The sequence below is a fragment of the Mesoplodon bidens genome, assembly GCF_964165515.1.
Source record: "Mesoplodon bidens genome assembly, chromosome: 7".
Taxonomy (NCBI): Eukaryota; Metazoa; Chordata; class Mammalia; order Artiodactyla; family Ziphiidae; genus Mesoplodon; species Mesoplodon bidens.
The window spans coordinates 15437596-15462739 of NC_138164.1; the positions used below are offsets into that span (position 1 = coordinate 15437596).

The following is a 25144-nucleotide window of genomic DNA, read 5'->3' on the forward strand; positions in this document are numbered from 1 at the left end:
GTTGTGGCCTCTCCTGTTGCGGAGCACAGGCTCTGGACGTGCAGGCTCCAGATGTGCAGGCTCAGCGGCCATGGCTCACGGGCCTAGCCGCTCCGCGGCATCTGGGATCTTCCCAGACTGGGTCACGAACCCGTGTCCCCTGCGTCGGCAGGTGGACTCTCAACCACTGCACCACCAGGGAAGCCCCAGTGAGTCTGTTTTGATGAAAGCTAGTCACAGAGTACATCCCAAATATCAGCTTAACCTGGTGGAGCTGGTTGTAGTGAAAAGAACAAACCTTGTAATAATTGGCATTATGTTAAATGAAGGAAGGTAGAGGTGTTCGTGAGCATACCAGCAGAAGATGAAGAAAGAAGTTGGAGGAGAGGTGAAGTACTGTGATGTATTTTCCCGGTTTCAAAATTTTGCTGACTTCTGATTCTGTTATTCATTCCTTTGTTAGTCAGTTTACTATGTTTATATTTAAGAACTCCTTATCATAAAATCTAGTTTTGAGAGGCAGCAAAACATAGTGTGTAGTTAAGGGTTCAGGTTCTAGAGCTCAGCTGCTTGGGTTCAAATTCTGCCTCTGCTATTTAGTACCGTATAGCCTGGGCAAATTACTTGGTTGGTTTGTGCGTCAGTTTTAAATGGGAATGATAGTAGTACCTACTTCACAGGGTTGTTGTGAAGACTGAGTTAATGCCTATAATTATTGTTATTTTTTTCAAGTGTGATAACTGTTCCATAGTTATGTTTTAAGAGAGTGAATCCTTTTAGAGGTACATACTGAAATATTTACAAATGAAATGATATGGCAGTTGGGATTTTGGAGGAAATTGGTAGAGGTATAGATGAAACAAGATTGACCATGAGTTAATAATTGTTGAAGCTGATTGATGATTTAATTGTATTACTGTCTACTTTTATATATATTTGAATTTTTTTATAATAAAAAGTAAAAAGTAACTGCCTTGGCACATATTAAGTGCTTAATAAATTTAAAGCTATTTTTATTATGTTTAATATGTTGGGATTAACTTGTCTAAAACACAAAGAAAAAATATAAAACAAACTTGACACTTCAATTTTCTCATGTGTAAGATTCTTTTTATAGATGGAAACTATCAAATTTCGATAAGATTCTTAGACTTGGATTTTTGGTTTCTATATTGACATCTTCCTAATTTGGTTATAATTTATGGCTTAATTAGTTTGATTTAATTGTGGCCTGCATCACATTCTATTTAATTTAGACTACCACTGTTTGTTCTGTAAGTGGAATGGAAATTAATAATATTATTGATTATCAGTGTTCTTAGTCTTAGTGGTAGGAGATATTGATTTTACCAATAGAGAAAATATTAGCAGCAAAAATGCCAAGGCTTTCGAGGTAGACAGTGGTGTTATGCTTCAACATATTTAATTGCTGTTTAAGTAAGAAAGGTAATACTTAATAGCTTACTCACTGAGGTTATCTCAAATGTGTTAAATACATCTTTCTGCTTAAATATCATCCTATATTATATAGCACTATAAAACTAGATGGCTTAAATATTTTAGTTGTTCAAGATTGAGAACTGTTTAGTGATTCTGATTCATTTTATGTGAATGAACCTTGGAACTTAAAAAAATAAAATAAAAATGTAAAAGAAGCAACACCGAAGTCTCTCAGAGTTCTGCTTAGGAATTGGCATGGTGAGACCTTGTCTTGATAACTCTGCTTGCAAGTCACTTACAGTCACACCTTTTATTTAGTAGATAAGGATCTTGAGGACTATAGAGGTAAGGTGATATGCCCAAGGTCACAAATGTTTCTAGATCTCAACTCTTACTCCAGTTCTCTTTTTGCTGTCCCAGTGATTTCTGAATTGTTCTCCAGAGCCCTAGGGTTCTGAAAAGTTTTGTCTGTCTCTGAACCTCTTACCCAGAGTTAACCAGAGTAGGTGCTTCTCCCACTACTCATCTTACGTATTAGAGCTTCTATGAGATTTTGTTCAGAGGGAAAAAGATTCTGCTACTGTATGTGTTAGTTTTTATGTCTTTCCTACCAGAACTCTTTATTCTGTGCCATCTTCTACTCAGAAAGTACATTTGATTTATTGGAATTTTCTTTGACTTTGTTTCAAAGAATGCCAGTATGATCTCTAAAGAAATCTGTGACCCAGAGATCTCAGGAAAATTCAAAAGGACCTTTCAATAGGGAGGGATAGGGCTTCCCTGGTGGCCTAGTGGTTAAGAATCTGCCTGCCAATGCAGGAGACATGGGTTCGATCCCTGGCCCAGGAAGATCCCACATGCCGTGGAGCAACTAAGCCCATGTGCCACAACTACTGAGCCTGCGCTCTAGAGCCCGTGAGCCACAGTTACTGAGCCCATGTGCCACAGCTACTGAAGCCTGCGTGCATAGAGCCTGTGCTCCACAACAAGAGAAGCCACTGCAGTGAGAAGCCCGTGCAACACAATGAGGAGTAGCCCCCGCTCACTGCAACTAGAGAAAGCCCGTGCAGCAAAGACCCAATGCAGCCAAAAATAAAATAAATAAAAATAAAATAAATTAGTTAAAAAAATAGGGAGGGATAATTACCTTTAGAGTGAAGTTATTATCAATTAACATTTTATTTTCTTTTCTCCTGCTCTCTATTCTCCCTTCATTTCTCATCTCATAAATCTCATTCCTTGTGATTTTTTGGATGATGTTTCTCATGGTCTGTTACTTTTCTAAAAAGATATTTATGCAAATATGTCTGTCTTAAATGAAACTATTTCTGATGTCTGGAGATTCTTTTGGGTCTCTTTGGCAGTGAATTAGGAGTCATATCCATTTGCTTAAAAACAGTATTGTCATAAGATCAAAGAGGGCCCAGTAGACAGTGTAATAAATAGGTTAGTTTTTGCTTAAATTGTGGATGCTTTTAATGATTTTTTAAAAAACTCTCACTGTTATTAACTATACTTAATATTTTAGTGAATTAATACATAATTATGGGAGCTTATTTAAAAGTAAAATCCTTGCTGGTACTTCTAGTAGCTTTTTAGAATTCTAGACTTGTACTGTAATGTCAATTTAGGACTATTATAGAAAGTCGGAATTTAGGATGCATGTAATCCTTTTACAGGAAAGGACGAACAATCTTATTAAATGTTAACTGTGATATGAAGTACATACTTCATGTAGTTGTGTTTTTACATTTAATGTGGGTACAATAATGTTAACATACATGGGATATGTATCGGGTTGGCCAAAATGTTCATTCAGTTTTAAGTAAAAATAAAAGTCATTTTCACCAAGAACTGTATTGAACAATGTATTCACTAACCAAACAAACTTTTTGGCCAATCTAATAGCAATAATCCATATAATAATGAGCTATATTTTGCTGAAACAGTTTTTCAAATTTTTTTCTATGGCAGTGTTGTTTATCAGCATTCCTCCTCCTGCCTTTAAAATAAATATCAGAAATTTGAGAATTAATTAATGTTGCAGTTAGACTATCCAGGCGAGTGATTTAAGTCACTTAAACTTCACTGTTCAGCACATGAGACACAGACATTCATTATGGAAATAAAATCTGTTTGGTTTGAAAATGTGATGACTACTTAATAAAAGGAACTCATTGAAGTCGGAATAAATGCAAAAAGCCACCACACAAAAATATTCCCATTTTGGTGGAATCCCAAGGGGGCATTTCCTGCCAGCACTTATGGTTTGCAGCTGGGATTAGGAAAGCCCCTCAGAAGGTACTTGGTGCAGTGTTCCTGATTGGTACAGGGAAGCTGGCCCTAACCCTGGGCTGCTGCAGGGAAGACAGACAGCCCAGTGTTACAACCATTCAGACTAGAAATGCCTGGCTTGACAAAGATGTACATCTTGACAATTAGCTCACAGTACTGACATCTAAGGATGCATGACAGGTAAGAGTTTCAGAAGTAGGGAGGGTAAGATGCTTATCTGATAATGGAGATTGCTCCCTATTTTCTCCTAGTCTTCATTACGAAATAATTGGGAGATGCAAAGAGATGAGGAATTTAGAATGTTTTTTCAACTGTTAGTGTGTTCCCTTGGTTCAATCAACCTCCTGCTACTGCAGGCTATGTTATTAGGCTTTGGGGGCATATTAATATAATTTAAAACAATTTAAAATATGAACTGTTGCTGACTTTGTTCACTGGGAACAACACTACCATTCATTGTAAGGTTAGCAAGATACTCAGTGTAATAAATCTCCATTGGGGAAGTTTAAGAAAGTTATGCCGTGCCAGTTGAGTTTAGCTCTCTTTCCAGCTGGTGATTTAAAAAGCTTTGAGTGTTCTAGGTGCCACATCTAAATGTGCCTATCGGTACACAGACTCCTTGACAAATGCTGTTCTTGGGAAGAGCACAATCTTTCTGTGAGTCTGTGTTATTTTTACCTACGAGCTGGCACTCCAGGAAGGAGTAGCATGTACTTCATTAAGAAAATTCATCTTGAAATCCATTCAGCTTTCTGCTTCCTTCTGACCTCACAATCCAGGCCATTGCCAAGTTCTTTACTCACATGTCCAGTCTTTCTTCTCTGGCACGAAAATTTCATCTTTCATAGCTTAATTTCCTACCATAACTTTAAATTTCTCCTTGGACTAACTGCTGTTCTCTGTTTTTCTTTTATTTCAAAACATTTCTGTAACAATTAGTATTGTTTCATTATACCATTTGCTTTGGTAGCCACTTTAAACTATTAGGACTTCCTTGTTAAACCATTTAGCTCTTAAGCTTTTCCTCCCCATTTCTTTATGCTTTTCTGCCCAGTCCCTCCTCTCTTCTCAAAGCTCCTGTTTGCCCTCCAATCTTCTTTGGGCCTCTCCCTCTTTCCTGCCCTTCCTTTAAATTCTTCCTTTAAAAAAGGCTTCAGGGCATCCTTTTAAATAGCTCCCTTAGAATTAAGCCGTCAGTCTCCATCTAAATCCCCCTCTTAGACTTCTGAGATTTGGTCAGTCCAAAATAAACACCTGAAAATGGAATGGGGATTGATATTTTGTAAGTAATTCTAACCTTACCTTCAACTCCATCCTCTTCTCCTATCCCCCCCCCCATCCCTTTTTAAATATCTTTTTGTTCAATTCATTTAAGTGGTAAACCTACAGGCCAGGAGTTGATTTAATGTTCTGTAAAGCATACAAAGTATTGTTGGCACCATGTAAATGTTAAGATAACAACAACAATAATGTCAGTTAGACTGAGGGAGTTGCCCATTGTGTTAGAGACACTCCTAGGACTTCTGTTTTCTGAGACGGTAAATGTTAACCAGATGGGAATTACTGGAACTGAGAAGTTATTTTCTTTTTTGCCTTAAAAATGTCCCTTCTATGCCTTGAATTCCAAGTCGTCACCAGAAAATTTTCATTTATTAATTAGGCGCGATATACCGTGTTCCACCTTAGAAATACTTCCAAGAATAATGCATGTTTCATGGTATATTTTGTCACTGCAGGTAAGCTCTCAATTCTCTATGCCCCAGACATTGTGCATGCATGAACTATTTTATTTTTCCTGTTCAGTACAGCCCAAACAGAAGAACAGGAAAATAAAAATCACCTAAAGACCTGCTAGATATTTTAAACAATAGTTGAATCTTGTTTTTTCTTTTTCTTTTATTTAAAACTATAGTTGACTCTTGAACAACACGGGGATTAATCCACGTAAAACTTACAGTTGGCCCTCCACATCCCTGATTCCTCCACATCTGTGGAGTCAACCAGCCATGGACTGTGTAGTACTGTAGTGTTTACTCTCAAGAAAAATCCGTGTATAAGTGGGCCCTAGCAGTTCAAACCCACATTGTTCAGGGTCAACTGTATTTCCTTTGGGGTTCATTGAGAGCTGATTGACCATTATCGTTGGTGGTCATGTTGAACCCTCCTGTCTGAAGTTGGCTAGACTCCTAACATCTCAGTCATTCCTTAGGCTTGACAGCTGCATATTTTCCCAAAAACAGTTATGATGGTATGTAAAATGGATGGAGTAATGGGTTCTCTCCAAATGTATGTCTTTGCCCCTTAGTACTTGATCTGAATATTTGTTGCAAACTAAAATACCAACTCCTTGATTGGTTCCAGTGCAAAGGTCAGGATCTTCCCAAGAGTATGACCAGCCTACATCCTGACCGTGGTACATATGGTACATCTTTAATCATGGCCATTTAGTGCTTGGCAGGTTTAGCCTTATAGTCTAGCTTGTGTAGTTTGTGGTGGTTTAGGGTTGCTTTAAACCTGTTTCCTGATGACAATTCTATTCTCTAGTAAGTTTAAAAGGAAAAAGCTTTTCATCAAGGCTGATTGCAAAGACATTTAAATTCCTTTTCTAGAAGCCATCTCAACTGAGAATGAATTAATTCTTATAGAAGGAATTAAGTCCTGCAGGAAAAAAAATTTGAGTGAAGATTTTCTCAGTTTTCCCAAAGGTGGTACTGAAACCGTGCAACTCAGATTGGGACTTGAACCCACGGTCTTTTAATTGAGATCACACACCTGGTCTCAGGAATTAATGAAGCTCAGGTTCTTGATGTCTCGTCACAGAAAGAGTTCAGTGAGAGACAAAGTGATTGGTAAGAAGTGGATTTATTTAGAGCGAAACACTCCACAGACAGAATGTGGGCCATCTCAGAAGGTGAGAGGCCCCGAAATATGACATGATTAGTTTTTATGGGCTGGGTAATTTCATAGCCTAATGAGTGGGAGAATTATTCCAATTATTTTGAAGAAGAGGTGGGGATTTCCAGGAATTGGGCCACCAATCACTTTTTGACCTTTTATGGTTAGCCTCAGAGCTGTCATGGCTTTGGTGGGTGTGTCATTTAGCATATGCTAATGTATTACAATGAGCATATAATGAGGCTCAAGGTCCAGTGGAAGTCACATCTTCCGCCATCCCTCCTGTTTCAGTACCATTCTAGATACCTAGGCAAGAAGTTAATTCATTACATACAGTGATGCCTTGTTGTTCTCAATGTTTGATCCAGGGACCCCAGAGTCTCCAAAACTCTTTCAGTGAGTCCCTAGGCCAAAACTGTTTTTATAAATATTCAAACATTATTTTCATTTTTCACTCTCATTCTCTCATAATTATACAGTGGAGATTTCAAAAGACCACCTGATATTTGATGATATGATTACTCTGATGGCTGATGAAATGTGTGCATGTGTATTCTTCTGCTTTAAAATTTTCTGTTTTAATTTCTGATTGTAATTTTAATCTAATTTCTAAGTAAATATTGATAGATATTACCCATATAAACAAAACTTCTTTGAAGGTTCTCAGTAATTTTTTTTTCTTTTTTAAATTAATTTATTTATTTTTGCTGTGTTGGGTCTTCGCTTCTGTGCGAGGGCTTTCTCTAGTTGTGGCAAGTGGGGACCACTCTTCATCGCGGTGCGCGGGCCTCTCACTGTCGCGGCCTCTCTTGTTGCGGAGCACAAGCTCCAGACGCGCAGGCTCAGTAGTTGTGGCTCACGGGCCTAGTTGCTCCGCGGCATGTGGGATCCTCCCAGACCAGGGCTCGAACCCGTGTCCCCTGCATTGGCAGGCAGATTCTCAACCACTGCGCCACCAGGGAAGCCCGGTTCTCAGTAATTTTTAAGAGAAGGAATCCCAAGACCAAAAAGTTTGAGAACTGCTGAAAAACTGACTGTAAAACTTAATTCTCGGGCTTCCCTGGTGGCGCAGTGGTTGAGAGTCCACCTGCCGATGCAGGGGACACGGGTTCGTGCCCCGGTCCGGGAAGATCCCACATGCCGCGGAGCGGCTGGGCCCGTGAGCCATGGCCGCTGAGCCTGCGTGTCCCGGAGCCTGTGCTCCGCAACGGGAGAGGCCACAACAGTGAGAGGCCCGCATACCGCTAAAAAAAAAAAAAAAACCACAACAAAAAAAACAAAAAAACTTAATTCTCTCACAGAATCCCTGTTGAGAGTAGCTGCTAGTGAGCTGCTCAAGGGCACTACCTTAAGCCAGTCAGTTGCTCAGTAAACAGTTTTTAATGGAATTAAATTGAGTTCTTGGAATGCAACTTTTGCGACCTTATTTAAAATTCTCCCCGAGACAGTGTTGAGCATTGAGTGCCTTGTAGCCTGCCAAGTTTCTTTGAGATGGGTGGCTGGCAATTCTCAGTATTGGGTCAAGTATTTCAGAAGTCATTTTCATGGAATACCTGCTTTAATTGGTAGCTTATTGGTATCATCTAGACCAGTGCTGTCCAATAAAATGAGGGCCACGTATACAATTTTTACTATTTTTTTTTTTGTGTGTGGTACGCGGGCCTCTCACTGTTGTGGCCTCTCCCGTTGCAGAGCACAGGCTCTGGATGCACAGGCTCAGCGGCCATGGCTCACGGGCCTAGCCGCTCCGCGGCATGTGGGATCTTCCGGCATGTGGGATCTTCCCGGACGGGGGCACGAACCTGTGTCCCCTGCATCGGCAGGCGGACTCTCAACCACTGCGCCACCAGGGAAGCCCAATTTTTACTTTTTGAGTAGTCATATTTCAAAAAGTGAAAACAGATGAAATTAGTTAGGTTCCCCCCCACCCCGCTTTATTGAAGTGTAATTAACAAATAGAATTGTAAGATACTTAAAGTGTTCAATGTGATGTTTTGATATGTATGCACTGTGAAAGGATTTACCCCTTGAGTTAATTAATATATCTATCACCTATTAATATATCTATCATCTTTTTTTTCTATATGGTGAGAATATTTAAGATCTACTCTCAACAAATTTCAATGATACAGCACAGTGTTATCAACTGTAGTCACCATTTTTACGTTAGATCCTCAGACCTTATTCATTTTATAACTGAAAGTTTGTACCCATTTTCCAATCTCTCCCTATTCTCCCCACCTCTCAGCCCCTGGCAACCACTTTTCTACTTTCTGTTTCTATGAGTTTGGCTCTTTCTTTCTTCTGTTCATTCGTTCATTTGTTCGTTCGTTCTTTCGTTTGTTCTTTCTTTTTTAGATTTTACATGTAGGTGATAATATGCGGTAATGTGATATTTGTCTTTGACTTATCTCGCTTAGCATAATGTCCTCCAAGTTCATCCACTGGTTGCAAATGACAGGATTTCCTTCTTTTTTAAGGCTCAATAATATTCAGTAGTATACGTATACTACATTTTTTTATCCATTCATCTGTGATGGACACTTAGGTCATTTCCATACCTTGGCTATTGAATGAACATCAGAGTACAGATAATCTTTTTGAGATAATGATTTCATTTCCTTTCGTTTCCCACCCAGAAGTGAGATTGCTGGATCATATGGTAGTTTTATTTTTTAATTTCTTGAGGAAACTCCATACTGTTTTCATAGTGGCTGTACCAGTTTACATTCCCACCACCAGTGTAAAAGGGTTCCCCTTTCTCCATTTCCTTGCCAGCATTTATCTTTTGTGTTTTTGTTTTTGCGGTATGCGGGCCTCTCACTGTTGTGGCCTCTCCCGTTGCGGAGCACAGGCTCCGGATGCGCAGGCTCAGCGGCCATGGCCCACAGGCCTAGCCGCTCCACCTCATGTGGGATCTTCCCAGACCGGGGTACGAACCCATGTCGCCTGCATCGGCAGGCAGACTCTCAACCACTGCGCCACCAGGGAAGCCCTCTTTTGTGTTTTTGATAGTAGACATCCTAACAGGCAGGAGGTGGTATCTCATTGTGGTTTTGATTTGCATTTCCCTGGTGACTAGTGATGTTGAGTACCATTTCATGTACCTGTTGGCCATTTGTATGTCCTCCTTGGAAAAATGTCTGTTTAGGTCCTTTGCCCATTTTTGAATTGGTGTTTTTTTTAAACTGAGTTGTATGAATTCCTTCTATATTTTGGATACTAACCCCTTATCAGATAAGTGATTTGTAAATATTTTTCCCATTCCATAGGGTTGCCTTTTCATTGAAATTAGTTTTAATAATATATTTTATTTACCTAGTATATCCAGAATGTTATTTCTACATGTAATTAATGTACAAATTATCAGTGAGGTAGTTTATATTCCCTTTTTAATATTAAGTCTTTGAAATCTGGTGTATATTTTAAGTGCACATTTCAAGTGCTCAGTAATCACGTGTGGCTGGTGCCTACTATATTAGACAGCACACTGTGTGTGATCTGACACAGTGATGAGGAGTAGAAATGCTAGTGGTCATGGGTCATATGGTTCAAGACTTACTAGGAGGTCAAGCAGTTGATAGGACTTGTTAATGATTCTGCTGTTGTTTCTTATAAAATTCTCTTCCTTCTTTTCTGCCCATCTCAATTCTGTCTCTTCTCAAGTTCTCTCTTCTTTGTGAAGTCTTTCCCTATGTCTGCTTATTCTCCCCCCAAGTGAAGGTCATACTTCATCCTCTTTTCTACTTATACTGTGTACGTAGCTTTATTGATTGTATTTCCAATGTTGTATAGTTGGCTGTTTCACATATGTTTTCCTCTACTAGATTGTGAGCTCATTGAAGTGAAGGCTGTGTATGGTTAATCTCTGAAGCTCAAGCTACACCCACCTCATTTTATCACATTCCGTCATTAGGCAGGGCTTAACTCTGAACTGAGCGGAAATTTGTCTACCTGTGCCTTTCTCCCATTAGTCCTCATTCTACATCTGAAACAGTTCCAAACAAAGTTATTGTTATGTTGGTCATTCATACATTCGAACCGTCTACCACGTATAGTTGCATACTGTCTTTATATCCTTGGGCTAAACTTTTTAGTATTGACATTTTTGCTTCCCTGTTTTTTCTTTTTCCTTTTTTTCTCAATTAGTATAAATTTTATTTTCTTCCCCCAGTGTATAGAATCATAGAATTTTAAGAATTGAAAGGGGCTAGAATTTGCCTAGTCCTGGTCCTTCATCCAACTAGTATTCATTGATTACATACTGATTGAGTAATTGAAACTGAGATATAGAGATATTCGGGGGCAACCCAATATTTTGAGAATTTCACTGAGAATAATGAAGAAGTTAAGATTTAGTAATTTTAAAAAGTCTTTCGTCGTTCATTCTGTTTTTAAATATCTGTGCTGCTGAGTATCTTAAGAATTATGAGTAGGGCCTCCCTGGTGGCGCAGTGGTTGAGAGTCCGCCTGCCGATGCAGGGGATGCGGGTTCGTGCCCCGGTCTGGGAGGATCCCATATGCCGCGGAGCGGCTGGGCCCGTGAGCCGTGGCCGCTGGGCCTGCGCATCCGGAGCCTGTGCTCCGCAATGGGAGAGGCCACAACAGTGAGAGGCCCGCATACCGCAAAAAGAAAAAAAAAAAAAAAAAAAAAAGAATTATGAGCAAAGTAGAAAACTGTTTTATGCTGAAGCAGTGTATATACAGCACAGAAAGATCTCCAGATTTTTGTAGGGTTATCATTAAGAATTTGACTCCAAAGCCGAGATACCTGGGCTTCAATCTTGGCTCTACCACATACTAGTTATAAATTACTTAATCTTGGGTAATTAATCTCTTTGTGTCTCAGTTTCCATATTTGTAAAATAAGGTTGATAATAATATGGAGTGTTGTAAGGTTTAAATGAGTTAGTACTTGCAAAGCACTAAGGATTATGCCTGGCATACAGTTAGTGTTCAGTATATAGTAACTGCTGCTGATGCCACCACCACCATTACCACTACTACTACTACTGTTATTGAGTTACAGAAGCACCTGGTGAGGTGTGGGATGCACCTGTGGAATTTCTGGTCAGCCCTTACTAAGTCATCACTTACTTATGATATAAGCTTCTTGTCTTAATAAGAGGCCCTACATACAATTCTCTGCACCCAGCATGATTTGCCTAAAATGTAACCACATCTGCAGAGTAATGAAGTATTTTGTCCTGGGGTTTTACTGTAGCAGCAATTTAAGAAATGGCAGAAGACCCATTAGCTTTAGGAGTCTGTTCCTTTGCGACCAACTTGCTAGGAATCCATTTCCTGTCTTCCTCCCTCCCTCCCTTCCTTCCTTCCTTTCTTTCTTTCTTCATTGGGTCTTTGTTGCTGTGTGCAGGCTTTCTCTAGTTGCGGCGAGTGGGGGCTACTCTTCGTTGTGGTGCGTTGGCTTCTCATTGCGGTGACTTCTCTTGTTTCAGAGCACGGGCTCTAGGCGTGCGGGCTTCAGTAGTTGTGGCATGTGGGCTCAGTAGTTGTGGCTTGCAGGCTCTAGAGCGCAGGCTCAGTAGTTGTGGCGCACGGGCTTAGTTGCTATGTGGCATGTGGGATCTTCCCGGACCAGGGCTCGAACCTGTGTCCCCTGCATTGGCAGGCAGATTCTTAACCACTGTGCCACCAGGGAAGTCCATTTTCTGTCCTTTTTTTTTTTTTTTTTTGCGGTACGCGGGCTTCTCACCGTTGTGACCTCTCCCGTTGCAGAGCACAGGCTCCAGACGCGCAGGCTCAGCAGCCATGGCTCACGGGCCCAGCCGCTCTGTGGCACGTGGGATCTTCCCGGACTGGGGCACGAACCCGTGCCCCCTGCATCGGCAGGTGGACTCTCAACCACTGTGTCACCAGGGAAGCCCTCTGTCTTTTTAAAAAGAGTAAATTAATTTTCTTCATTGGCGTTCTGTAAACAAAATACTGGCAGTTTGTATTTTGTGGAATACGTTTTAAGGTGGATTTAATTTTCCTTAGTAAACTCCTTTTAATAATGCATCAGAGGGCTCCCCTGGTGGCTCAGTGGTTAAGAATCTGCCTGCCAATGCAGGGGACATGGGTTCGAGCCCTGGTCCAGGAAGATCCCATATGCCGCAGAGCAGCTAAGCCTGTGTGCCACAACTATTGAGCCCGCGTGCCTAGAGTCCATGCTCTGCAACAAGAGAAGCCACCGCAGCGAAGAGTAGGCCCCGCTCGCCACAGCTAGATAAAGCCCGTGTGCAGCAAGGAAGATGCAACACAGCCAAAAATAAATAAATAAATTTATTTTAAAAAATAAATAATGCATCAGGGTAAATTTTCTTTCTCTGTTGTCAGGTTGCTATCAAGATCATAGATAAGACCCAGCTGGATGAAGAAAACTTGAAGAAGATTTTCCGAGAAGTTCAAATTATGAAGATGCTTTGCCACCCCCATATTATCAGGCTTTACCAGGTAGGATCACTAGTGGTGTAGCGTATGGCAACAAAGAACCCAGAATGGTCACTTGTGTCTGTGGTTACTTTTGAAGGGAAGGTGGGTGGATGAACATCGCAACTTTTTTTTGTTTCTATGTTCGTACATTCATCCTACTATTTATCCTACCCTATTATCCCCCAACTCAGTACTTCTGTTTCCCTTGGGTATTTACTAGTAAGGTGTAACTTACCTAAATAGGCCTTTATAATTTGTTCTTTAAAACTTGGATGCCATTCTTAGAGTTACACGAAAAGATTATTTACAAGATGATGAGAACTTACTTATTTAGGTCAGAATCTTAAACAGAATGGGAAACCCAAAAGGAACAGAATTTTGAGGGGTGAAAATAATATTAATTTTTATAATATTATTTAAATACTAATTTCTGTGATCATGTTATGAATTATGATGGCAAAGGATATTTTAAGTATGGCTTCTTGTATGAGTCACAGCCTACCTCCTTTCTATTCTAACAGGGTACTAGACTTAGTTTTCTAAGATAGCATTTGATTACTTTGATAACCAAGAGATTGATTCTGTGTAATGGAAGAGATTTCTGTTCTAGTTTTCTTATCTTCCCAAGAAGCATGCATATTTCATGCCGTCATCAAAAGTGATTCCCTAGCCTTACTGCAAAAGCAGTAAATCTAATGGGTGGAATTTTAAGCCAGATAGGAGAGGAGGACCTTGCCTTAGCAGGCTGGTAGAGGAGGTATTTTGGGAAAGGTGGAGCTTTGAGGTGCTTCTCAAATTGCAGCGTGTTGGCAGCCATGAGCTCTGCCTGTACATAGGGCCAGCCCTGCTCACTGCTTTCTACCAGATCAGCCATCACCTGGTTCTGCACGATGTGGCCACCCCCTCAATTCATTTGCTGCTGTTAGTCTGCAGTATATGGTTACTGGCCCAGATCTGGGATCATGTGTAAGAGTATGAAGAGTACATTGCCCAGGGCCCAAAGGGGAAGCTTTCATAGTCTGTTACTTTCATGGGAAAGAAAGCATGTCTTGATATTAGTGTATACGGTTAAGGCTACAGTGTTAGGGCTCGTCTCTGGCATCAGCTGCTCACATAATGAAATGAATTAGATCAGCAGGAGCAGGCTTGTTGAAATCCATCACACTAAATTATGTTGAACCATACCTCCACTGTACCCCAGAAGGAAACCCATGAAAGGTTCCTGGGGTTGCCTGAAGACCTGTATCTGCAAACTCAGAGGTGTGTAACCTCTGCTTCCTTCCTATCCTATCCTGACAGATTGAGTAAACTTCTTGACCTCACTTTTTTTTTTTTTTTTTTTTTTTCTTGTGGTACGCGGGGCTCTCACCGCTGTGGCCTCTCCCGTCGCGGAGCACAGGCTCTGGACGCGCAGGCTCAGCGGCCGTGGCTCACGGGCCCAGCCGCTCCACGGCACGTGGGATCCTCCCGGACCAGGGCACGATCCACGTCCCCTGCATCGGCAGGCGGACTCTCAACCACTGCGCCGCCACCAGGGAAGCCCTTGACCTCACTTTTTAAAGTAAATAATCTTTAAATAGTTGTAGAGCTTATTAGGCTGATCTTTCTCAAGAGGTTAACTTATAGGTACTAACCTTATAACTGAAATCTGCAAATTTACCTTTCTTACCCAAGATTTCATTAGCCTATAAGGTTTATATACTTTCAGCCCTGGATTTGAACATTGCCCTTTTTTAAGCTTTAATTTTGGTCTCTGGCAGCTAATATTGTTAATGGGAGATTCTGAACTGCCAAGGTGAAGAATGGCTGTTGAATTGTCAAGGCAGTTTTCAGGTCATTTGTTAAGCTTTAGTCTCTTCGGGTTTATAGAGTGAGCCAAATATAGATAACTATATAGGAAAGTTTTTGAACTCCTGAAAAGTTCTTTTTAAAAAAATCTGAAATTAAAAACAACACTGTAAATCAACTATACTTCAATAAAATTTTAAAAATTTACAGTCAATAAAAGGCCTGGTACATTATGGCATTTCTTTTCTTTTCTTTTTTTTCCTAAACAACTGCATATATTTAGGGTACTTACTTTTTGTTATATAAGTCAACATATAAAGAACTTGGAAGCAATACATGTAACAGTGGGCTAGTATCACCAGTCTATAGAGAGTTTTTAAATTAAAGTGAAAAAAATGACAGTTATTAGATTGAAAAATTAAAAGAATGTGCATACATACAATGGAGTACTATGAAACTATTGAAAAGAAGAAATAGATCTATTATTATAAGGTAATGTATGATACGGTTATGGTATTAACGTATAGAGATGTCAAAAATAAAGTGACTAGGGAATGATTTGATAAAATAATTAACCTTGAAGCATAGGGAAAGTGTAAAACTGTATTGCCTACTATGATAACCACTAGCCGCATGTGGTTATTGTGTATCAACATGTGGCTAGGGTGAATGAGGAGCTGGATTTTTACTTTCATTTAATATTAATGTAAATATAAAAATTGGAGCTGTTTACAATTGAAAAAATTTGAAATAATATTAGTGATAATAAAATATATTATTAGAATTAACTTCACCGTTTTCTTGTTACTTTTTTAATGTGGCTACTAGAAAAGTTAAAATTATATATGAGCCTCACAATGTTTCTATTGGACAGCACTGCTCTAAAATGTTACAGAATAAGCTATTAACAGTGTTTCCACTGAGGAATAAAATGGAGGGGGTCGGAAAGAGGAAAACCTTTGGTCTTTTGTTTATGTACTGGGTATTTTAAATGTTTATAATGAACATATATACTCATATATTACTTTAATAAATATTTAATGAAAAAGGTAAAAAGGAGGAAAGAACTGACAACGCATTACAACTAATTTTTTAAACAGTGGCAAAATAGAGACTAAGGTAAAAATACAAGCAAGTCATTTATATTCGTGAAGTGTTGAATATTTATATTACTGTTCCCAGTTTTGAATAAAAGGATGGTGGACAGGAAAGTTGTCATTTCCATTTTAAAAAAGCACAGCCATATGAGATATTTGTGCAGTTCTTAAGTGATTCCTGTTATTCTCCCTAAGTTTTGTTTTGGTTGGGTTTTGTGGGGGACATTTTTGAGCTTCAAGTGATCACTGTCGAATGTGAACTTTTTGGTTCTTGGCAGCTTCTTTGCTTCTCAGTTTTGTGGAGCTTAAAAGATTGCAGAGGCCTCCTGGGATGACAAAAGGATGCTCTCAAGTAGTAACTATTTCCTACTTTCAAGAACTTGGAGGGATACCTGTTTTCCCCCTTTCTTCTTAATAACATTTATGTCTGTCACCCTCCCAATCCCCTAATGTTTTAAGTCTCCTTTAGGCAGTAATGGTTATTAATACTTCAAATGACAAAAGAAGATTCATTAGTTTCTCTTCCTGTGATATCAGCCTGTCATTTGTATCACTGTCACTTTCCTGCCTTTGCACCAGGTTATGGAGACAGAACGGATGATTTATCTGGTGACAGAATATGCTAGTGGAGGGGAAATATTTGGTAAGTACATTTATTGCATTCTTTAAACAGCTATTGAGCACACCATGGCAAACTTAAAATAGCTGTTCGATGCCTTTGTCACTTGAGCAGCTGTCACTTGATGCTTTCCTTCAGTGCTGTCATTTTCTATCAACAAAGTAATTTTAACTATTTTTGATTCATCTCTTTAAGTCTTCACCATCTTTGTTTCCTTAGCAAAGGTGTTTTGTTTATTTCAGTAAGCTGTTATGGTTGAGATTAAAGATCTTCACAAACAAACATTTCTCTGAACTTTTGAGGGTCTTTCCTATTGCCAGATTCTAATTGGGGTGACCAAGTGTGACAGAATGCTTACAAGTGTGGTGGGCCTCTGTTGTGTGTGAAATAGCCACTCGGAGCAAACAGTCTCACCCTAATGCATTCTTTAACATTTATTTAAATATAACATGTAACTCTATTCCTTACCAGGTGTTCACAGTTCCCTTAATGATTCTTATAATTTAGGACGTTTTGTCTTCAGTAGCTATTCTTTTTTTCCTCTAACACTTAGGTTAGCACAACATCAGAATTAAGCAGGAGGATTTGTTACCAGGAAATATGACTTTTTGAGGTGGTAAAAACTGGCCCCCCCCCCAGTTTTTTTTTTTTTTGGTAACAATGATAAATGGAGCCAAATAGAGATAATGACTAAACTTTCAAATCTAGATTGACATGTCTTTTTATTTTTTAATTTTATTTCTTTCTTGGCATGTGAATATAGAGAAAGGTTTCTTCTTATATATTTCAGGTTTATTTAGTTTCTTTAGTTTTTTATATTTTGTTTTAGTTTAAATCTGGATGGTAAGAATTTTTTTAATTTTCAAAATATTGGCACTTAGTTATTTAAAATATATTAAAAAGCATGCTATCACTTTTAAAGTGGAACCTTCTTATTAGTGACTGTGAGATGTGACTATGAATATTTTGGTATGTTAAACTTTCCCCATAAATCTGACAATTTTGTATCTAAGAATCTTCAAAATAAATGCGAGTCTCTTTTAAAGGAGGTATCACTTCTTTTTTTTTTTTGGTTTTAATTTTATTTATTTATTTATGGCTGTGTTGGGTCTTCATTTCTGTGCGAGGGCTTCCTCTAGTTGCGGCAAGTGGGGGCCACTCCTCATCGCGGTGTGCGGGCCTCTCACTATCGCGGCCTCTCCCGTTGCGGAGCACAGGCTCCAGACGCGCAGGCTCAGTAATTGTGGCTCACGGGGCTAGCTGCTCCGCGGCATCTGGGATCTTCCCAGACCAGGGCTCGAACCCGTTTCCCCTGCATTGGCAGGCAGATTCTCAACCACTGCGCCACCAGGGAAGCCCAGTATCACTTCTTAATAACACTTTTGCTTGGCTTTGTATCTGTGCTTATGCATAATGGTAATCTTGGGAGCAAAGAGACCTTGTCATCTTAATGTTCATAATAATCAAAGAACCAAACACAGTGCACATCATACCTACTTTGCTCTTTAGGAAAACAGATTTCAAAAGTACAGAAAAGATAAAAGATAGATTCTTTGTGGGAATGTAGCTCAAGGCATGAGGAAACAGAGTAGTACTTCTCATGGTAGTATTATAAAAGATCTGGAGGAGGAAGAAATTGATATATCGCCTAAAGAAATCCTTGTGCCTGCACAGGGATATAACTGTCTCATGAGGTCTCGTTTTTTAAAGTATCTGTATCAGAGATGAAGGGACAGGCTGAATCAAGAACATGAGCTTTGGAGACAGTTTTGAATCAGATCGTTGCCGCTATTTGCTTTTTTACTGGAATTTTGGGACTCGGTTTCATGGTCTATAAAAGTCACATCTGTAATATATGCCTTACAGTTGTGAAGATAAAATGAGATAGCACATATACAGCCCCAGCACTTTGCTTCCTTCACCTCCATGTTAAATGACAAATGGGTGATCAACTTCTGGCAGGATAGCATGAGGAGCTCTGCTACCCTGCTCCCCAGTGAAACTGGTGAAAGTGATTTTAAAAACCCCTAAAATCCAGCCATTTAAAGTCTCTGGAAATGGTTCTAAGGGTGAACAGCAACTGAAGAAACATTTATTCAAGAATATCTATGAAAATTTAGTAAGAAATAAGAGTGTCTGTGGTTTTTAAGCCAGTACTGCTTCCTTCTTCCCCCTAGCCAGCTCAGCAAGGTGGAGATTACACTCAAGATTACTGTAGCCAAGAACACAGGCCTGCCCTCTGATCCCCTCCTTTCACCTAGACTAATGGCTTTCTTCCCGGAGGAACTGGACATCAGCGTTTCTTATCCTGCCCCAGCTACCTACTGCTGTTGCTAAGTCCTGGGTGAGAGCAGTTGAATAGTGGGGACTCCTTCTTCCACCCAGCCCTGACTTGTGGAGTTTGGGTGTGGCATGCTGAGAATACTGGGACCCAGATCACTCTTGCCTTGGGTTATAAGTTGGTGGGTCATCCCAAGAGAGTCAAGCTGGGAGAATTGAGATTGTGTCCCCTTTCTCTGCACTGAGCTCAGCTCCTAGAGAGGGAGTGTTACTCAAGGAAAACTTTTCCATTGTCCCCACACCTAGCTTCAGAGTCCTGGCTCAGAGATTTGCCCAGAAGGAGAAACAGACCATAACACATATAGCTCCTAATTTCTTTCCAAGGGAACTGACTTCATTTGCAATGGAGAATGAAGAAGTTCAAGCCTGAAGGCACACACAAGAACTGTGGAGGTTGTGGTTACAGGCATTTCAGAGGAGATTCGAGCAGGCTAAAGTATAGGCCAGCTAGTTTGCAGGTAAGAACCAGGGAGTAAAACATCACAAGAGCCTTCCTAAGGTCAGAAGAAAAATCAAACACTGATCTCAGAAACTGTTCCTTCAAAGGAACCAGAATTTGATTGGATTGTTTATAGACCAGTTTATGCTCCAGGGCATTGTTGAAAATAATAGAATAACCAGGGACTTCCCTGGTGGTCCCGTGGTTTAGAAGCCACCTTCCAATGCAGGGGATGCAGGTTTGATCCCTGGTTGGGGAACTAAGCTCCCACATACCGTGGGGCAGCTAAGCCTGTGTACTCTAGCGCCCGCGGCCACAACTAGAGAGAAGCCCCATTCCTCAACTAAGACCCAACACAGCCAAATAAATTAAAAAAAAAAAAAAAAAAGATAGAGTAACCAGCCACAGTTTTTGGATTTTAACCGCTGGGCTTGGTTAAGAAAAGACAGGAAGAGAGAGCCCTGCCCAAACCATGGTGATCCAGTGATCTGAGGGTAATGGTGGATATACCAAGGCTCTGCCTCCCCTGAGGAACAGCATTAGAAGCTGATCACTGTGTATGGGGGAATAAACTTCACTAAAACAATCCAGCCAGTCACTGAACAAATAAACAAGCAAATAACAAGAACATGCTCCAGAAGGGTAGAGGTGTACCAGTACCTAGACGTGGTACAACATGTTATCTAAAATATCTGGTTTCCAACAACAGCAAACTATGAAACATATAAAGAAACAGGAAAGTATGACCCATATACTGAAAAAAAGCGGGCCACAGAAACTGCCTGTCAGAGAGGCCACATTTATCAAAAGAAGACTTTAAAGTAGCCATTATGGACATGTTCACAGACATAAAGGAACTCACAATTGAAGTCGTAAAAGAAAATATGGTTATAGGGTCACATCAAATAGAGACTATCAATAAAGAGATGGAAATTTTTTTTTTTTTTTTTTTGGCGGTACGTGGGCCTCTCACTGTTGTGGCCTCTCCCACTGCGGAGCACAGGCTCTGGACGCGCAGGCTCAGCGGCCATGGCTCACGGGCCCAGCCGCTCCGCGGCACGTGGGATCTTCCCAGCCCGGGGCACGAACCCACGTCCCCTGCATCGGCAGGCGGACTCTCAACCACTGCGCCATCAGGGAAGCCCAAGAGATGGAAATTTTAAAAAAAGGAATCAAAAGAAATTATGGAATTGAAAAGTAAAATAACTAAAATTAAAAAATTCATCAGAGAGGCTTAACTGATTTGAACTGCAGAACAAGAAGTGAATTTGTAGATAGGCATTTTATGCAAGTTGAAGAACAGAGAGAAAAACAAATTAAGAACAATGAATAGAGCTTCAGAGAAATGTGGGATACAATCAGATGCTCCAACATATTTATAATGGGCATACCAGAAGAGAGAAAGGAGCAGAAAAAATATGCAAGGAAATAATGACTGTAAACTTCACAAATTTATTGAAAAACAATAACTTACATATCCAGGAAGCTCAATAAAATCCAATCAGGATTAAACACAAAGAGATCCACAAACAGATACATCATAGTAAGAATAGTAAAAGTCAAAGACAAAATATTGAAAGCATCAAGAGAAAAATGATGCGTCTCTTAAAGGGAGTTCTGTAGGTTTAGATAGCAGACTTTTCAGCAGAAACGGCGGAGGCCAGAAGACAATAGGATAACATTTTTAAAGCCCTGAAAGGAAAAAAAAAAAACTATTAATCAAAATTCTATACCAGTGAACGTATATTTCAAAAAACGGAGGTGAAACAGACTTTCTGAAATAATCAGAAACTGAGGGAGGGACTTCACTGGTGGCACAGTGGTTAAGAATCTGCCTGCCAATTCAGGGGACACGGGTTTGAGCCCTGGTCTGGGAAGATCCCACATGCCGCAGAGCAGCTAAGCCCGTGCGCCACAACTACTGAGCCTGCGCTCTAGAGCCTGCGAGCCACAACTACTGAGCCCACGTGCTGCAACTACTGAAGCCCGTGTGCCTAGAGCCTGTGCTCTGCAACAAGAGAAGCCACCACAATGAGAAGACCAAGCAGTGCAATGAAGAGTAGACCCCGCTCGCTGCAACTAAAGAAAAAAGCCCGCTACCAGCAGTGAAAACCCAACGCAGCCGAAAAATAAAGAAAAAATATATATACTGAGCGAATTTGTTTCTGACAGATACACCTTACAAGAAATATTAAAAGAAGTTCTTCAAGGTAAAAGCAGGTGACCTCAGATGGTAATTTGAGTTCACACAATAAACAAAGGGCACCAATAAATGTCATTACGTAATTATAAAAGGCATAAGAGATGCATACTTCTTTTTTCTTTTAACCTGTTTAAAAATAAATTGAATATAAAATACATGGTTACATTACATGTAATATATGTGTAATATATTTATCAATAACAGTACAAAGGATATGTGTGTGAGAAGAACTGCATTAGGCTAAGGAAGTCATTACACGTGGCACAGAAATAATTATAGCAATGTATTGTTGGATTTGTAACATTAATTGATGTAATTTTATTGCAAAAACACTAAAAAAGAGGGTAAAAGAAATGATGCTATAAAGCAGAAACCCTTCTATATAATCACTCAGAAGCTCATTTGGATAAGATAAAATATACATGCTAAACACTAGAGCAGTCACTTTAAAAAAAACCCTCAGAAAATTATAATGTAAAAAATCATGAAAGAAGTTGAAATGCTTCATTAAAAAATATTCACTTAATGCAGAAGAAAGCAGTAATGGCGGTATAGAAAACAAAAAAAGACATAAAATATATGGAAAACAGTAAGTAAAACAGCAGATATAAATCCAACTATTATCAGTACTTATATTAAGTGTAAATGGGTGGGATAATTTAATGCAAAGGCAATGATTGTTAGACTGAATAAAAACACATGGTCCAGTGTGTGCTGCCTACAAGAAACATACTTTAAATTCAAAGATACAAATAGACTGAAAGTAAAAGGATGGAAAATTATATATCATGCAAACAGCAATGACAAGAAAGCTCAAATGGCTATGTTGATATCAGACAAAATAGATTTTGAAACACAAAAGCTTTATTTCTACTATTAGAGATAAAGAGGGACATTCTATAAAGATAAGAAGGTAATACATTAGGAAACTATAACAGTTATAAACGTGTATCTAATAAAAAAGCATTAAAATGCATAAAACAAAAACTGACAGAAATGAAGGGAGAAATAGACAATGACAATAGTTGGAAGCTTCAATACTCTACTTGCAATAATGGATAGAAAAAGTAGACAGAAGATCAACAGGAAAAATAAGACTTGACCAATACTGTAAACCAACTATACCTAACAGACATCTATAGAACACTCCACCTAACAATAATACTATATATATGCTTATCAGGTATACACAGGACATTCTCAAAGATAGACCATATACTAGGCCATAAAACAAACCTGCATAAAATTTAAACTTATTCAATTTTAGCAGTAATACAATATGTTTTACAACCACAGTGGAGTGAAATTAGAAATGAATAGCAGGAAAACTTTGGGGAACTCACAGATATGTAAAAATTAAACAATGTATTTTAAAGTAAGCAATGGGTCAAAGAAGAAGTCAAAGGCAAATTCAGAAAGTACTTTGAGATGGATGAAAATAAAGACACCATATCAAAACCTATGGGATGCAACTAAAGGAGTGCTTAGAGGGAAGTTTATAACTGTAGAATGCCTATAATAAGAAAGATCAGTTACCTAGTCTTCTACCTTACGACAGTGGAAGAGTAAGAGCAAACCAAACCTAAGATCAAGTTGAAGGAAGGGAATAATAATTGTAGCAGAATTTAATGAAATAGAAAATAGAAAAAAATAGAGGAAACCAATGAAACCAAAAGCTAGTTCTTTGAAATGATCAACAAAATTGACAAATCTTTAGATTGGCCAAGAAAAAAAAAAAAAACTCAAACACTAGAATCAGAAGTGAAACAAGAGATACTACTACTGACCCTAAATTAATAACAATTATTATAAAGGAATACTTGAACAATTGTACACCAACAAATTGTTTAACCTAGATAAAATGGAAAAATTCCTAGAAAGACACAAACTACTGGAACTGACTCAAGAAGAAATAGACAATCTGAATAGACCTACATCAAGTGAAGAGATAGAAGCAGGAATCAAAAGACCACCCATAAAGAAAGTCCACGTCTGGCGGGCATCATTGCTGAACTCTACCAAATATTTAGAAAAGAGTTAACAGCACATGTTCACACACTCTTCTAAAAGTAGAAGAGGGAGTACTTGATACATACACATACATATATATATATACTTGATATATACTTGATACCAATACCAGACAAAGACTTCACAAGGAAAAAAAGAAAACACTACAGACCAGTATCTCTTATGACTATGGATGCAAAAATATTCAACAAGATACTTACAAATGAAATCCAGCAACATATAAAAAGAATTATACACTGTAATCAAGTGGAATTTATCCATGTGCAAGAAATGCAGGGTTGGTTCATCATATCAAAATTCATGAATGTAATACATCATATCAATAAAAGAAAATACAAGATAACATATCATCTCCCACGCACCTATGGTCAATTAATCTACGACAAAGCAGGCAAGCATGTACAATGGAGAAAAGAAGTGGGTCTGGGAAAACTGGACAGCTACATGTAAAAGGATGAAATTGGAACATTCTCTAACACCATACACAAAAATAAACTCAAAATGGAACAAAGACCTAAATATAAGGTTGGACACTATAAAACTCCTAGGGGAAAACATAGGCAGAACATTCTTTGACATGAATCACAGCAGTATCCTTTTTGATCCACCTTCTAGAGTAATGAAAATAAAAACAAAAATAAACAAATGGGACCTAGTTAAACTTAGCTTCTGCACAGCAAAGGAAACCATTAACAAACAAAAAGACAACCTACAGAATGTGAGAAAATGTTTGCAAATGAAGCAACTGACAGTGGATTAATCTCCAAAATATACAAACAGCTCATGCAGCTCTATGTCAAAAAAACAAACAACCCAATCAAAAAGTGGGCAGAAGACCTGAAAAGACGTTTCTCCAAAGAAGACTTACAGATGGCCAAAAAGCACATGAAAAGATGCTCAACATCACTAATTATCAGAGAAATGCAAATTAAAACTACAATGAGGTATCACCTTGCACTGGTCAGAATGGCCATCATCAAAAAGTCTACAAACAATAAATGCTGGAGGGGGTGTGGAGAAAGAGGAACCCTCCTACACTGCTGGTGGGAATGTAAATTGGTACAAATTGGTACAACCACCATGGAGAACAGTATGGAGGTTCCTTAAAAATCTAAAAATAGAACTACTATATGACTCAGCAGTCCCACTCCTGGGCATATATCCAGAGAAAACTGTAATCCGAAAGGATACATGCACCTCAGTGTTTATTGCAGCACTGTTTACAATAGCCAAGACATTGGAGCAACCTAAATGTCCATCGACAGAGGAATGGATAAAGAAGATGTGGTACATATTTCCTATGGAATATTACTCAGCCATAAAAAAGAATGAAATAATGCTATTTGCAGCAACAAGGGTGACATAGAAATTATCATACTAAATGAAGTAACTCAGACAGAGAAAGACAAATATCATATGATTCACTCATATGTGGCATCTAATTTTAAAAAAAATGATACAAATGAACTTATTTACAAAACAAAAACAGACTTAGAGATATCAAAAACAAACTTATGGTTACCAAAAGGGAAACGTGGGGGGAGGGATAAATTAGGAGCTTGGGATGAACATGCACACAATGC

At 39.0% G+C, this 25144-nt stretch overlaps 1 protein-coding gene across 4 annotated transcripts in view; it reads left to right on the plus strand.

Annotated features, from left to right (window-relative positions):
- Positions 1-25144, plus strand: part of SIK3 (SIK family kinase 3) — a 247560-nt gene that overhangs the window by 125579 nt on the left and 96837 nt on the right. For all 4 annotated transcript variants that reach the window (XM_081239455.1, XM_081239457.1, XM_081239454.1 and 1 more), the window contains exons 2-3: positions 12949-13065; positions 16509-16572. In XM_081239455.1, the coding sequence (XP_081095581.1) occupies positions 12949-13065; positions 16509-16572 (181 nt within the window). The remainder of the gene's footprint in view (positions 1-12948; positions 13066-16508; positions 16573-25144) is intronic.